This window comes from Myxine glutinosa, chromosome 3 (genome assembly GCF_964187855.1).
Source record: "Myxine glutinosa chromosome 3, kmMyxGlut1.1, whole genome shotgun sequence".
Taxonomy (NCBI): domain Eukaryota; kingdom Metazoa; phylum Chordata; class Myxini; order Myxiniformes; family Myxinidae; genus Myxine; species Myxine glutinosa.
Window position 1 is genome coordinate 109428750 of NC_136263.1, and position 15478 is coordinate 109444227.

Here is a 15478-nt window from a genome sequence, read left to right on the forward strand (position 1 = left end):
CGGCCACACAAAACATACAATAAAGGGAGCAGGAGACAAGATGGGGAGAGAGAGGTAAGCACACAAGTACAACAGCAGAGAACAGGGACATCGGGAGATCTGTTGGAGGGAGAGGGCTTGAGGGGAGGTGGCATGGGAATTGGGGGGAGGGGAGGGAGGAGAGGTGGAAAACACATGGACACTGCTAGGACTTCCAGGAAAGAGGTCGGTATTTCAAAAAAGTGGATCTGGGGTGAATTAACGGGGGTAGAAAATATCAAGGTTTTGGATGGGGGAAGATAAGAGATGGTGGTGAACAGCTGTTTTAAAGACCTGGAGGGAGGAGTGGAATTGAAGAGAGTGAGGGAGTTTGAGGTGGGAGTAATTCCATTATTGTTATCACGATAGCAAATGTATAGCACGATTATTGTCCCATCGTGATTACCGCCCAGCACTAATTGTATATATATATATATATATATATATATATATATATATATATATATATATATATATATATACATACATATACATATATATATATATATATATATATATATATATATATATATAAATATATATATATATATATATATATATATACATATATATATATATATACATATATATATATATATATATATATATATATATATATGTATATATATATATATATATATATATATGTATATATATATATATATATATATATATATATATATATATATATATATACATATATATATATATATATATATATATATATATATATATATATATATATATATATATATATATATGTATATATGTATATATATGTATATATGTATATATATATATATATATATATATGTATATATATATATATATGTATATATATATATATATATATATATATATATATATATATATATATATATATATATATATATATATATATATATATATATATATGTATATACAGTATATATATATATATATATATATATATATATATATGTATATACAGTATATATATATATATATATATATATATGTATATATATATGTATATATGTATATATATATATATATATATATATATATATTATATATATATATTGTTGCGGATCTCGAGCCCATTGACGTACAGAGAAGGGTTAAACCCTTTTCCCTCTCGGGCCTTCGAGTCCACGAGGCCGCGACCCACTTTACACTCGTGGGGCGGATTGCGGAGCAATTCCAGCCGCCACCCCCGTAGCGAGCGTGCGGAAGGGTATCGGGTCGAATCCCCACGTACCTTCGATACACACGCCGCTACGAGAACGGGGACTGGACCTCGCACGAGTCACGCTGGTCTGATACGCCCGAGCGGTTTGCGTGTCACGTGACTCGTGCCGTTAATTCTTATTGAACCCGATTGAGCGGTTTTATTCGTACAGTGCGAAGCCAATGGTGGAAAATGACGTGAACGGCCAAATGGATGCGAAAGAACACAGGTTTATTACACAATTTATACAATGATCAGGGCAAAGAGACACAGAGCAGATACTTATCGTCCTTACTTAATCCCTGGACAAGGGCCCACTCACTCACGTGGGGAAAAGGATGAAGAAGGACGACGTGCTCCAAGCGCGGTCGTTGGCGCCATTCGCCCCGGTCAGCTCATTCAGCGTTTCCCTGAGATGTCCGCGGCACTTGCAGGGAGCTCAGGCAAGGAGATCGTTGGCGTCTGTGGCCCCGGGAGAGATCGCCCTCGCAAACGCTATGAACAGGCAGCAGAGCGCAGGGCAGGGAGAGTTCGTGCACACAGAGCCTCGATCACAGAGAGCTAGTTCGGGGGCAGACTGAGTTTGTGGTTTCGGCCCGGGTTTTATAGCCCCTCCCCAGAGTCTCACCCGAATGTTCCAAACTCCTCCCCTGGCCGTCGTTGTTAGCCACTCCCCTTGAGCTTCTATTGGCTGCTTGCCGCTTACCGGCCACTCCCCTGTAGCTCCTCCCTCGGGCCTTCCAGACTTGTTCCAGGCCCGTGCACATGTTATTCCAGCCCAAAATAACACATGGCATTCCAGCCCAAAAGAACACATGGCATTCCAGCCCAAAAGAACACTGAAGCCTACACTTACTCGCCTGCTCCAACGCATACTAACACAGGAAAGGAGACTATGCTTACATTTAATAGGAAATAACTAAACTAAGCGAGGCTACATGTTGTGGTGCAACTAACTAAGAGAGGGGGGGGGGGGGGTTACCTTTATTCTCACACCCACAACATTACCCCCCTCTCTCACCAGACCCGTCCCGAGTCGACCCCGACATCGGAACGACCGGTAGAGTCTGGCATGCAATTTTACCTTTACTTTTAATGTGGCACATAGGTGTAATCCCCCTAACATTTATTCTGACCCATGTGTGCAACATTTTTAACACTAGATATGTCCCCCCTAATGCGTTGAGCAGCTATTCTAACAGACTCACACCCACAACTATCCGAGTATTTCCGGGATTTTGTAAACTAAACACATAGCCGGTGGGCAACATTCTTATATTTACAATCACGAAACTTAACCTTTATTTACAATTCTACGACCCAGGACCTGGACTTTAAGGAAAGAATTGGAGGAAAGGAAAATCAAAACACTCAATGTGGCACTTGCTGCTTGCATCTTGCGTCTTGCATCTTCTGTGTGCGGCTAACAAAACCGGCTGGCCCTGACCTGGCATACACGCCATATGAAGCATCAGGGCCATCTAAGTCTTCCATCTTCATAAGCGGCACGTGCAGGGAGCTCAGGCAAGGAGATCGTTGGCGTCTGTGGCCCCGGGAGAGATCGTCCTCGCAAACGCTATGAACAGGCAGCAGAGCGCAGGGCAGGGAAAGTTCGTGCACACAGAGCCTCGATCACAGAGAGCTAGTTCGGGGGCAGACTGAGTTTGTGGGTTCGGCCCGGGTTTTATAGCCCCTCCCCAGAGTCTCACCCGAATGTTCCAAACTCCTCCCCTGGCCGTCGTTGTTAGCCACTCCCCTTGAGCTTCTATTGGCTGCTTGCCGCTTACTGGCCACTCCCCTGTAGCTCCTCCCTCGGGCCTTCCAGACTTGTTCCAGGCCCTAGCACATGGCATTCCAGCCCAAAAGAACACATGGCATTCCAGTCCAAAAGAACACATGGCATTCCAGCCCAAAATAACACATGGCATTCCAGCCCAAAAGAACACTGAAGCCTACACTTACTCGCCTGCTCCAACGCATCACAACACAGGAAAGGAGACTATGCTTACATTTAATAGGAAATAACTAAACTAAGCGAGGCTACATGTTGTGGTGCAACTACAACATAGTTGTTGTGCAACAACTACACATAAGCAGTACGCATGTTTTCGCTTTATTTACATAACCCGGGTTAATTTTCTTTTCGGGAGCGATTGAGGCAGCGGTCTGTTGCTTTACATTGCCGAAATAAAGGGATGTGTCAGAAGTACGTGTTGCACGCTTTGAACAAGATAGTCCATTGGGTGGATACTCTGCTATGATATCAGTAATCATAAAGATAATAACATGACCTCCCTGGTGGCTCCCATATTGAGCAGGTGCTTCTCGTTGATATCCTACTATATAAAGCTCTAGTTAGCTCCAGAATTAATCCTACCATCTAACCTGCTCACCTCCACTCCAGGATCATTGCTCACCTCCACTCATTTGTTCATTTTTTTTCTCCTGCCTGTGGAACCAACTTCCACATCCTCTTCAATCTCATTCTTCCCTCCAGGTCTTCAAGACAGCTGTTCACCTCCATCTCAGATTGTGCCCAATTCAAAACCATGATCTTTTCTACCCTCGTTAACCCTACGCAAATCCCTCCTCCTTCCTATTTTCTGGTTTTCCCTCCTTGGAGTTTCCTTCTGTATCCACCCTATCCATCCCATGCATGTGTGTGTTGCCCCCTGATCCGTTCAGTATACTAGCTATTCCACGAGCCTCGACTATGTATACAAAGAAAAGTTGCGTGCGTTTCCACGCGTGCTTCTGAAAACAATAGAACCCCCCCTCCTCCCCCCCCCCCCCCCAAATAAAACACATCAACAGCATTGCTGGGCCAATCTCCACCAAATTCTACAAATGTGCTGGGTTCCCAGGGTTATTACTTTTTTCATAAATGCTATTGTCCTTTAATGTTGGTATTGCATAATAAATATTTATGATTTGCTAGTTTCGTCCGGCAATGTGGTGGTGTAGCCTGGTGTTGGTGTAGCGGCTAGGGTGCCAGCTTAGGATCCTAGGATCCTGGGTTCGAATCCCGGTCGATCGCTGAATTAACGCCAGGGGGGTTGACTCAGCCTTCCGAGGCTTCCTTCCAAGTCAGTCAGTATTCTCAGTCATCCTTCCGAGGTCGGCTAATTGAGTACCAGTTAACTGGTAATTCCCTGTTTGTCGTAAAAAGGCGACAAACAGGGTTGGCGGCAGGAAGGGCATCCGGCCGTAAAACATTGCTTTAAAAAGGGGACCAACAAAAACAACAACAACCATGGTGCCCGAAAAAGGCCAACCCCCGCTTTGCGGGGAAAAATGGCCTCTAAAGGTGTTTTTTTTTTTTTTTTTAAGTTTCGTCCGGCAGATGACTCATATCACCGATGTTTTTCACTTAATTGGCTGGCATGTTTTTCATGGAATTGGCTGATGTGATCCCTTCCTAGCAAGTATTTTAGATTCCAAAACGTAATTTTATGTAACAGAACTAGCAATAGCAACAAAGCAACAAAGGGACTCCCAACAACTAGCAACAAAGGGACTCCCTTTAAGTCTCTCTTCAAAACAAATAATTTAAGGAACAAATATTATGGTTGCTGGTTATAACATATATTATGACCAGATTTCATGGTTGTTGGTCATATCTGACAGGTGCATGGTCACGCTTTTCATTTGGTTATCAAAGGAAAATACATCGATGCAATAAATTGTGTAAACATTGATTTGCAATTTAAAAAAAAAAATTGTACTTTCCCAATTGTGTGTGTTTGATTAGGTCTTACCTCACTCCTGTACGCGATGAAGAATCTGAGTCACAGAGGAAAGCTCGCTCACGGCAAGCACGGCAGACTCGCCGCTCCACGCAGGTAAGATAACTTATTGTGTGCACATTTTTTCCTGAGTACTCAATATATTATGGTGGTGTTGAGCACAATCCATCTCGGGGATGATTATAGTTTGCATATTGCTCATTGTATTTGTATTTATGTAATTGTTTTGTGCAGGGAATCACACTGACAGACTTGCGGGAAGCTGAGAAAATTCGAATGTCCAGTTCCGACCAGCGGGCAAAGGAGCAGCCCTCCCAAGAAGAGGGCAGACAGGACAGCAACAGGACTGGGCTAGAAACCAAAGATACTGTCGATAGCAGGGTGCGATACGTACGAAACCCCATCACAGAGGTTTGTGTTGCATCCACTTTTGTTTCATGTTCCTAATTAATGTACTACTATAGAATGGTTCAAAGAAAGCCACCACTATAGTGTGCCGTTCCTCAATATTTAAGACTGCTATTAATCTTGGTTGCTTAAAAATTTTTATTTTGCAAACTCGCATAACCGTTTTGTTTTTTCATTGTGTGTTTGGCATTGTTTATTTCTTATTATGCCTCCGCTGACAACGTTGCCAGAGGCATTCTTTTTTCGGGTTGTCTGTCCGTCCTTCGCTCCGTGCATCCGTGATTGGTTTTCCTTACTGCGATAATTTAAGAACAGCTGAAGCGATCTTATCAAACTTGGTACAAGTATGTATAATAATGCAAAGATGAACTGATTAGATTAGAACCAGTGATGAGATTTTGACCAAACTTCTTTTTCTTTTGTCAGGAGACAAATCAACGCACGAGGGTTACTTCTTCGGCTGCTGGCACTGTACTTCTCCAGGCATCCAAGGGAAACTCTTCTAGCATTTCTGATTCTGTTGCTCAATCCAGAACCAAGGCTTCCTCAGGCAGTTCGACACCAACTTTTGCAACCTCTGAAGCAGATAGCAATGGCAAGTTTCTTGAAGTGCTTTAGCTGTGTCAGGTGTTGTCGTTGGTTGTTATCTCCATTTGTGGGTTTCATGAGGTGGAACAGAGTCCTCCCAGCACCCAAAGTATCCATCTCCGCTTTAGTAAGGGATCACGATTCATGGACCAAGTTGTTCAAATTTTCAGAGTTTTGTTCCAAGGGATTTTTTCAGGATTGTCACCGAACCCCAGATTGCCTCCATTTGTAGTTCATTTGTGGTAATATTCCCGGGGATGGTTTTTTTTACATCTCAGTAAGGTTCTTCTTTTTCATTCCTGTTGCTCCAATTATCACTGGTACAATTTTGGTGCTCTTCAACTTCAAAATCTTTTGATGTCTTGATATTTGGTCATTTTTACCTCCACCACCAAAGCTGGATGGAGATTATGTTCTTGATTTCTGTTTTTAAGCTAAAGTCAATGCGTACTGACACCTCAATTAGCAATGCCATATTTTCTTTTTTGTATCAAAGTACTATATCCGGTCACAATGATTTGTTTTCTATGTTCATGTTCGATGGGATTATCAGGCCCTATGTGTGTGTCATGTCCTCATTTCCAATGATAGTTTTTGGATCATGTTTCCATGAGTTTTCAGGAACTGAGCTATTTAATTTTTTGCAGATGTGCTTATGGATTACTGTAATACTTTATTGCGCCTTTGTGTGTACAGCTGTTCTGACATCAGTTTTTTTTACATCCCGATATGAGATGACTCATGCTTTCTGTTTCTACCTTACAAAACCAGCATTTGTACAATTGACTCAGTCCCACCATTTTGTTCAAGCCATTCATGTAGTGTTCCTGGTCTTGGGCATTTATAATGATTTGTTCTCCATCCCAGTTGAGCTGACCCCTTCTTGGCCATTCCAGTGATCCTTCTTTGTCTATGCCCAGTCTGTCCAACTTTTTTTTTTTATCTCCCTACTCTTTTACTGTTCTTCCTGTTTGTCGGTGTATATCTGTTTGATATTCCGTGTTCTATTTTTCTTTCTTCTTGATTTACAGTCATTGGGACTATATTTGTTGCTCTTTTTGGTTTCATGTGTGACATCTTCGATTCACACCTATCTTTATAATTTTTTTGCAACGTGGGTTCGGGATACCTTTCTGGCTTGCTGTATTCGTGTTTGTGTGCAAATTTGATTATGTAGTCTGTCAAACTTTTAATGTACTCGGCCTATCCGACAGTTCTCATTCTATTTACCTGTTGAGTTCCATCAGGCGTGCAATCTCCTTCTCATTTTGGTACATTCTCGTGATACATTGATTTTTGTAGAACATTTTGTGGATGGTGAGGAGGTTCCTTGTTTTGATGTCTCGCTCCTTGAATTTTCATCATGGCCTGTACATTATTCACCAGCTGTATTTGGAACACTGGAAGTGGGAGTTGGTTTATGGCTTTGTGATTTTGTTTCTTGGAGAAAATTATGTTTTCAGGATCAGCCTCGTTCTACACAGGTATTCTTTGGTGATTGTTTTGCTCATTTGTTTGTGATGTATTTGGTGGCCGAGATATTTGTATGATGCTTTGTTTCCTAGCTCCTGTAATGCTGTATTTATGTCGATTTTTATTGTTTGTACGTGTGTGTGTGTGTGTGTGTGTGTGTTTGTATTTGTTTGTGTTCAAGTCAGTTAGGATATCTTTTATTTGCTTTGCTTGTCCTTTAGATAGATATATCACTTTGCCTTGCTAACAAGTTTGATATCCCATATACTCTTCAGATTTGGAACAAAATGGAGGATCCTTTGTTGCTTGGATATCACATGGCAACTGACTCAATAAAGGCAATAAATGGGCAGACGTGACTGTCATATCCTTCAATTGAAATTATTATCTGTCAACAAATGGGGAAGAGGCAAATATCTAATTGGACTTGAGAAATACAATAGTGGGAGCACTTCTAAACAACAAGCAAAGTCTTGTCGAAGGGGATTCAGTCTGACCTTCATTGTAAACCAACCTTTCCTTTTGGCTAAACATTCGGCCATCCTTTGTCATTTAGCCACATTTACTTTGCAAAAAATATGTATTCAACATGCATAAACTTTGACCAATTCTACATTGGTGAAACTGGAAGGAATTTGAAACCAAGGCTAGATAAACACGATAGAGCAGTTAGGCTTTGAAAGCCATAGCCATAGCTTAGCTAAATCTTGGATAATCCATAGCACATCATTATCTGCAATCAGCCATAGCGCATCATTGCCTGCAATCTGGTCACCAATTTGACTCAGATGGGACCCGTGTCTTGGACACGACATCACACAAATAACACAGATTGATACTGGAAGCATGGCACATCAAGATCAGGGAGGGTGGTCTAGCTGAGGAGACAGTGGACATACCCACACAATACACACCTCTGATACAAATGGCAAAAAACTGTACGGTGCAAACAGATGGACAAGGTGAACAACAAACAACACTAAATCCCTAATACCTTGCCCACATGTGTGCAACACCCAGCGGATACTCCACCAATCACGCAACCCACACGTTACCATGTCCAACCCGGATATGAACCTAGCCATGTTTGTATCCCGGAAACAAAAATTGAAGAACTAACACACACTCACTCACCCTGATACATACGATACCAGATCATGAGGAAGTAATAAAAAGAACAGCAAACCATCAATGATGTTCGTGGCATTTGTTGCTTAAGGTTCAGCAAATTAAAACACTCCTCAATTGACCTCTTGCACAGGCACGTGACTGGAAACGAATTGTCGCAACACCACTAGCAAAGCCATAGGCTCAGAATCCATTGGCCTGAGGAAGCTCACTCAGGAGCAGGTGAAACGTCTGCTGTGACCGGGTCTGCCGTTGCTTGTTTATTACACAATTATCAGAGTAGATCTCTTGTTATTTTTTGGTTGGATGCGCCTTTTTATGCCTCCACCCCCGAAGGTGGCTGGAGGCATTATGTTTTTGGGTTGTCCGTCCGTCCGTCCATTCGTACGGGCTAAACCTCGTTTTTCTCAGCAAATATATGTCCGATTGAGACAAACCTTTCAGGGTAGGAATGACGACCATGCAGAATGTTTTTGTGATAACTGTGATGTCATAGGTCACGTGGTATGGGCGCCATCTTGGATTAAACGCAAATAATTAAAATATTATTTCTCGGAAACCGCTGAATGGAAAAATTTGAAACTTGGCACATTGTCAAGTACTCCCAATGGGGAACAAAAGCATGATAATGGTGACATCATAGATGAAGTGGTGTACCAGCCAAAATTGTTTTAATCAGATTCCTTATCCTAAAAATCTGAAATTGCATTCACATGATCTATGACCCATTTGTATTGAAATATTAAATTTATGACATCATGCTCTAGCGGGGAAAATGGCCTTAAAACGATCATTCATATTCATTCATATATAGGTCACATGGTTTGGCAACCATATCGGATTTACCCTTAAACATTAAAAAAAAATCTTCTCCCAAACCACCAAAACGATTGACTCGAAACTTTACGTGGGTCATTGACTCGGCATGGCGATTAAAAGATCACAAAAACATCATTGGTCACATGGTGTGGCCGCCATATTGGATTACAACATGCATTTTAAGGCCATTTTCCCTGCTAGAGCGAGGTTTAGCCTTGCGGTCCCCATGACAATCTTCTCCATTTTGCCCTATTTTCTGCATCTCTCCTTGTTAAACCCCTTGCCCGCATTTCTTCTTCCACCAGCTTCAGCCAAGTCTTTCTCGGTCTTCCCCGTCCTCTACTTCCTTCTACATTCATTTCCATCACTCTTCTCAACAAGTCACTTTCATCCTTCCTCAACAGATGACCAAACCATCTCAACCTGTTCCTCTTCACAGCACAATCACAGGCTCTATTCCCATCATCCAACTAAATTCCCATCCACTTTAAAATAACAAGCGTTATGCCTAGGTCCCCCGTCGGTGAAGTGATGTGAGTTGACAAAATGGAAGACGCAGAAAACATGGAAGAGTCGATAATATTTGCGAGTGGGTTGGAGATGGCAGCCATATTGGATTGAAGGAAAATATTAAATAATTATATCTGCAACCGCTTACCCTATCTATGTGAAATTTTACAAATATCATCTAACACCACAGTTGCATATAGTTTGAAAATGATGTCGTATATCACATGGTTTGGCAGCCATCTTGAATGGAAAAACGAACCTTGTCCGATCAACATGAAACTTCACAAACGTGATCCCCTCCCCATACATATGCATAGTGTACATTTTTTAAGGTCATATGTCATGTGATGCGACAGCCATATTCGCTTTAAAGCCGATATTTAAAAAACATCCCTTCTCTGAAACTGCTTCACCGATTGATGTGAAACCTGTCATGGCTGGTGAAAATGTGATACTTGAAAACAGCTGAAGGGATATAAATCTAACTTGTTTATTTTTAGGACAGTGAACGATGGCATCTACCCGTTGTGGGACTATACGGTGGCATATTGGTGACATAGACGCATTGGTCTAGTTTCCTTTTAAAATGTATAATCCCAAACACCCCAATCTTATATCATGTTGTGTGTGTGTGTGTGTGTGTGTGTGTGTGTGTGTGTGTGTGTGTGTGTGTGTGTGTGTGTGTGTGTGTGTGTGTGTGTGTGTGTGTGTGTGTGTGTGTGTGTGTGTGTGTGTGTGTGTGTGTGTGTGTGTGTGTGTGTGCGTTCGTGCGTACATATATATATTTTTTTTTTTGGCAGGCAGTTTTTAGGGAAGCAAAGAATACAGGAGTTGAATGAATGAATGATCATTTTGAAGGCCATTTTTCCCCGCTAGAGCGGGGGTTCGTCTTACGGACCCCATGACAATCATGGTTCCCTGTTTGTCGCAATGTTTTTATGGCCAGATGCCCTTCCTGACGCCAACACTTAGTCGCCTCTTACGATGCGCAGGGATACGGTGTACCTATTCTAAATCGGGGTAGAAGAATACAGGAGTTGCCGTGTACATTTTCCGATTGCAAGTCAAAATAAAATACATCAACTCTGGGGGAATTAACTTGTCCATAAGGAAGGATTATTTGCTAGTTCATAAGGAATATTTTTTATTTTCTTCCACCCCTCTAACAAGGTGGGAAATAAGAAGAATAGAATGATCGTTTTAAGGCCATTTTCCCAGCTAGAGTGGGGGTTAGCCTTGCAGACCCCATGACAATCATGGTTCCCTCTTTGAGGCAATGTTTTTATGGCCGGATGCCCTTCCTGACGCCAACCCTTGGTCACGCTCTTTCGATGCGCAGGGATACGGTGTACCTATTCTAAATCGGGGGTACCCACCATGATCATTCATCCCAGCAAGCTGGTACTCAATTTGCCGACCTCGGAAAGATGACAGGCTGAGTCAACCCCCCTGGCGTTAATTCAGCGATCGACCGGGATTCGAACCGAGGATCCTTGGATCCCAAGCCGGCACCCTAACCACTAAGCCAACACCAGGCTCCTCTAACAAGGTGGGAGACAGGAGATATTAAAATGAGCTCCGGTCTGACCGACAGATCATTCGCCCAAGTACTTTTTTGTACCCGATGTTTCAAAAAAACAAACCGTTGGACATTTATCTTTCATATTGCAGATATTTATTTCTTATTAAATTATCTCAACCTGATTAGATCATCGCTGTGATTGGCTGAATTCTGTTGCTCTGGCAACCATATTGGTAACTTGGCTTGTGTACGTAACTGTTGAACATATAGCTTTCATATTACACAGATATATTCCTGATACCAACCAAAAGGTGGGGGACCTAGAGCATCAGCTCCTTGGTGTTATTTTTTTTGGTCTTTTTATATGTTTAAGCCTAATCGGGGCTCTCTTGACATGCTGTAAATCGTGATCCACTCAAGCAGAGAATTATTGTTGTAGGTGTATAAATTGATCCATATCTTTCTGCCTTCCATAGTTTTCCAACTTTTTTGCCAGTCTTAAAAACAGATTACAAAGCTAATAATGGCATTTTAATAACGACGCAGCAAGTCTGAAAACTTGACAGCTGTCTGAATGGCTGGTTCTTCATAAATTGCATGTTCCTTCATGAGACCGTCTGCTTTAACAGGTGAGTCTGCAGAAGAAGAAGTTTCGGCAGACGGAGAGCGCCAGGAAGGCAAGGCGCGTCTCTCGGTGCGTGAAAGGCGGAGACCACGCGAAAAGCGGAGGTCCACGGGAGTGTCTTATCGCCCGCTTGACGTAATTTTTGTTTTTGCTTCTTTGCTTTTCTTCTTTTTCAGTTTTTTGCTTTGTTTTTACATTGTTTTGCAGTGATTTAAATCAAATTTGCTCATCTGTTTCTGTTCAATCAACGCATGGCTTGTTACCCTTTTGTGCATGGCTTGTTGTCAATACTTTGCATCACATGTGTTCTAGTTAATGGTATTTTCCATTCGTATTTTATTGATATCGTTTTAATGAAAGCAAACATGATTTCCTCAGCCTTTTTAAGCAAATGAATTGTATTTGAGATTAACACATGAGTGTGTTTGCAAACAGTTTTAAATAAAACTTGAGTGATTTCCTTTGCTTGTTTCTTCTGGGTTTTCAATTCGGTTTGGCATTTTGCATGACTTGGGTTTTGGTGTTCATTGCATTTGTGCAATACTCTTTGCCTTATCTTACACTCGCTTGCTATTCCATTGATACTTCCCAAAGCCTCATCCACATCCCAGCCAATTCTTTCTGCTTTCAATAACACATTTCATTTCATTTCATTCTGCCGCTACATTGTCTGCTTTTCCGTGTTCCGCCAATCTTGTTTCTTTGTACCTCGACACCTTGTCTGCACCTCTTCTCTTCTGCCTTCCATCCCGTCAGTCACAAAGCGATGAGCCGTCAGAGCACGATGAAAGTAATGAAGATGAAGTGGAGAAGGGTCATGGGGAGAAAGAGAAAGAGGAAGCACCTGCGGTGAGTTTTCTTATGATTGCTGCAAATATTGTTTGGCTTTCTCTCTTTTGTAAGATAAAGTAAATCCCTTGTGTTCATAAAAGGCACGTTGTCAATGTTATTTTGAAAGTTCCTGCCGTACTTCTCCACCCCCCCCCCCCCCCCCCCCACTACCCCTATGCATCTTCATATGTGATTTCCAGATTTTGCATTTTTGTGACATTTCCTGATATTTGTTGTTAATACGAGGGGCATTCAGTTGTACAGCAAAATACAACACACCAATACACACCAACGTTTTATTTTTCTTTATAGTGTCCCTTGACATCAATGCGTTTGCTCTATTTTTCGTTCATACTATCTATGCAAGTTAAATATATGTTTTCGATTGCTCCTTCAGTCATATCTTGGTTGATTCGGTTAGTTCCTAATCATGCACATCCACACAGGTAGGACATAAAATATCGAAACTGATAACAATGACTTAGGCCCACACCCATGTTATATAGGGCTGAGAAAGGGGAAGGGGTTGATCAAAGTTTGGGCCTTGAAGTCACGAATGGTTGTCTGCACAGCATGGGTCTTGTGCACATTTGCATTCTCGTAACAGAGAAGCAAACCTTTGGTCGTCAACATCCCGCGGAATTTGAATTTTTTGCATAGTGCTCGTGTAATAATCCTTTTCGATGGTAGTTTGTGAGCTATATAGCCTATCAGCAGAATTCCACCGTCGTCAGAAAAAATTGAGGACATGGTCCCCCAGTTTTAGATTGGATGCAAAATGTCTTGTGTGGCAGTGATCGATTGCACGTTTCGATGCATGGATACCGATTTGGTTTCAGGCTCCCAAAGGTAAAGCTTCATTTTGTCACCAGTTACCTGATGAGTGACAGCCTGATTTGTTTTTAACTGTTCAAGAAATTCCCCACCTGATGCTTTCAATACCGAGTGCTGTGACCTTTGTCGATCCTGTGCAGAAGCTTTGCTACCTTTGCTGTCGATCCTGAGTGCTGTGGTTTTGAAGAATCCATCTTGAAAAGCCAAATGGTTATTGGTGATAGAGAAAATGCTGCCTTAAGAAATTCCAAGTTCTGTCGTTATTTGTGTGACCTGTACGCTGCAATTCTCCATGATGAAGGTCTCGACATGGGTAATAGTTTGTATACTGTTGCATTTGCCGGCCGTCCTGATCGGAGGGGCGTTTTCAAGGGACTCATGCCCATGCTTGGGCAGGCACCCAATTCGATGCTCTTGAGTCTAAGGGCATCCCTTCACCATATACAGCCACAATGTATTCATGGATTTATTTGGAGATTGCATAACACATAGATGACCTGTTGTTGGGCAGGTTTAGTAAGATCCATAATCGTACGATGTAGAAAAATTCTCAATTACATTCTGAAATGAAAAAAATCAGATTAATCTAACTAATGACATATAACAGGTAGGTTTAAAAGAGTTACTAGAACGGCACTCGGGAGAAAGCATACCTCCGCCAGGCTGAATAGTTTGCGTTTTGTATCCCACTAATTGGTCGGATCTGGATTCGGACCTTAAGCAAAATCTAATTGGCTTGTTCTTGTCACTTGCTCAACTCATCCACCAGGTTTTGTCATAACTCGTCCACAACCTTTATGAAATATCAAGCTACATATCATTTTTGGCCCTTTCACTCGATGGTGAAGAATCACTTTAAAAAATTCTCTGATCTGTATCTGGTTTCGAATCTTCACCAAAATCTACTCATTTCGTCTTTGTCACATACCCAACCTCTCCACCAAATTTCGTCCGAATCCGTTCACAAATTTTTGAGATATCCCATTCAAAAACAGACAAACATAAACAGATGGGGGTGAAAACATATCATCCTTCCACCTTCCATGGCAGAGGTAAAAATAGAAGGCATTAGCTTGAGCATGCCAACGCATACCTAGTCCCCCGTTCATCCATCAAAAATTCCAGAATTCTGCCAATTAACAGATATCTGGCTTTTTTTTTCTCCCAAATAAGTCAGAGTTGAAAGACAGTGTTTTTTGTTCCTCACTGACACCATGCATGTTCAGAAACGTTTGTAGTTTAAAACCTATTATTTAATCGGTTCCCTTTGGCGTATTTGTTTCCACAAACATGGTTTGGAGGAACCTTTTTATGAATTTGGGATCACATGTAGAGCGGAAGCAGAGGAATCATGTTCCAAGCACTATAGAGTGATTCAACACGTGCAAGGGGATTCTTAAACACGTGGGACATGAGAAGTTAAACTATATTTGGCTTATGAGATAACCTGAAAGTGCAGCTGGTGATGATTGGGTACAGTACTTCAAAGTGGCTAGTTTGTAAGAAATTTCAAAAATGCTTCAGTACAGTTTTAAGTCCAAAGACTCATATGCTTCAATGAAAGACTGCCATTGGCCCACCTTTCTTAAGGCTGTTGACCACATTGTTGACAGATTAGGAAGAGTTCCAACCCAAAGAGGTTAGCACATCCTTTAAACTCGAGAGGAGTGATTTGTGAATACCGAGCAGGTTATCGGAATTAAGAGAACACTGCCAAATTAAGGAAACCAAGGAGACAACCTCAAAGCTAATATGGAATTATGATA

At 41.6% G+C, this 15478-nt stretch overlaps 1 protein-coding gene across 18 annotated transcripts in view; it reads left to right on the forward strand.

The window, feature by feature from the left end:
- LOC137423266 (protein phosphatase 1 regulatory subunit 12A) overlaps positions 1–15478 on the forward strand; it is a 356467-nt gene that overhangs the window by 239584 nt on the left and 101405 nt on the right. For 11 of the 18 annotated variants that reach the window (XM_078774432.1, XM_078774435.1, XM_078774437.1 and 8 more), the window contains 5 exons: positions 4980–5070; positions 5209–5385; positions 5809–5977; positions 12052–12182; positions 12804–12896. In XM_078774432.1, the coding sequence (XP_078630558.1) occupies positions 4980–5070; positions 5209–5385; positions 5809–5977; positions 12052–12182; positions 12804–12896 (661 nt within the window). Of the gene's footprint in view, positions 1–4979; positions 5071–5208; positions 5386–5808; positions 5978–12051; positions 12512–12803; positions 12897–15478 lie in introns of those variants that run through there. The other 7 variants (XM_078774447.1, XM_078774445.1, XM_078774446.1 and 4 more) reach the window with 2 other exon arrangements.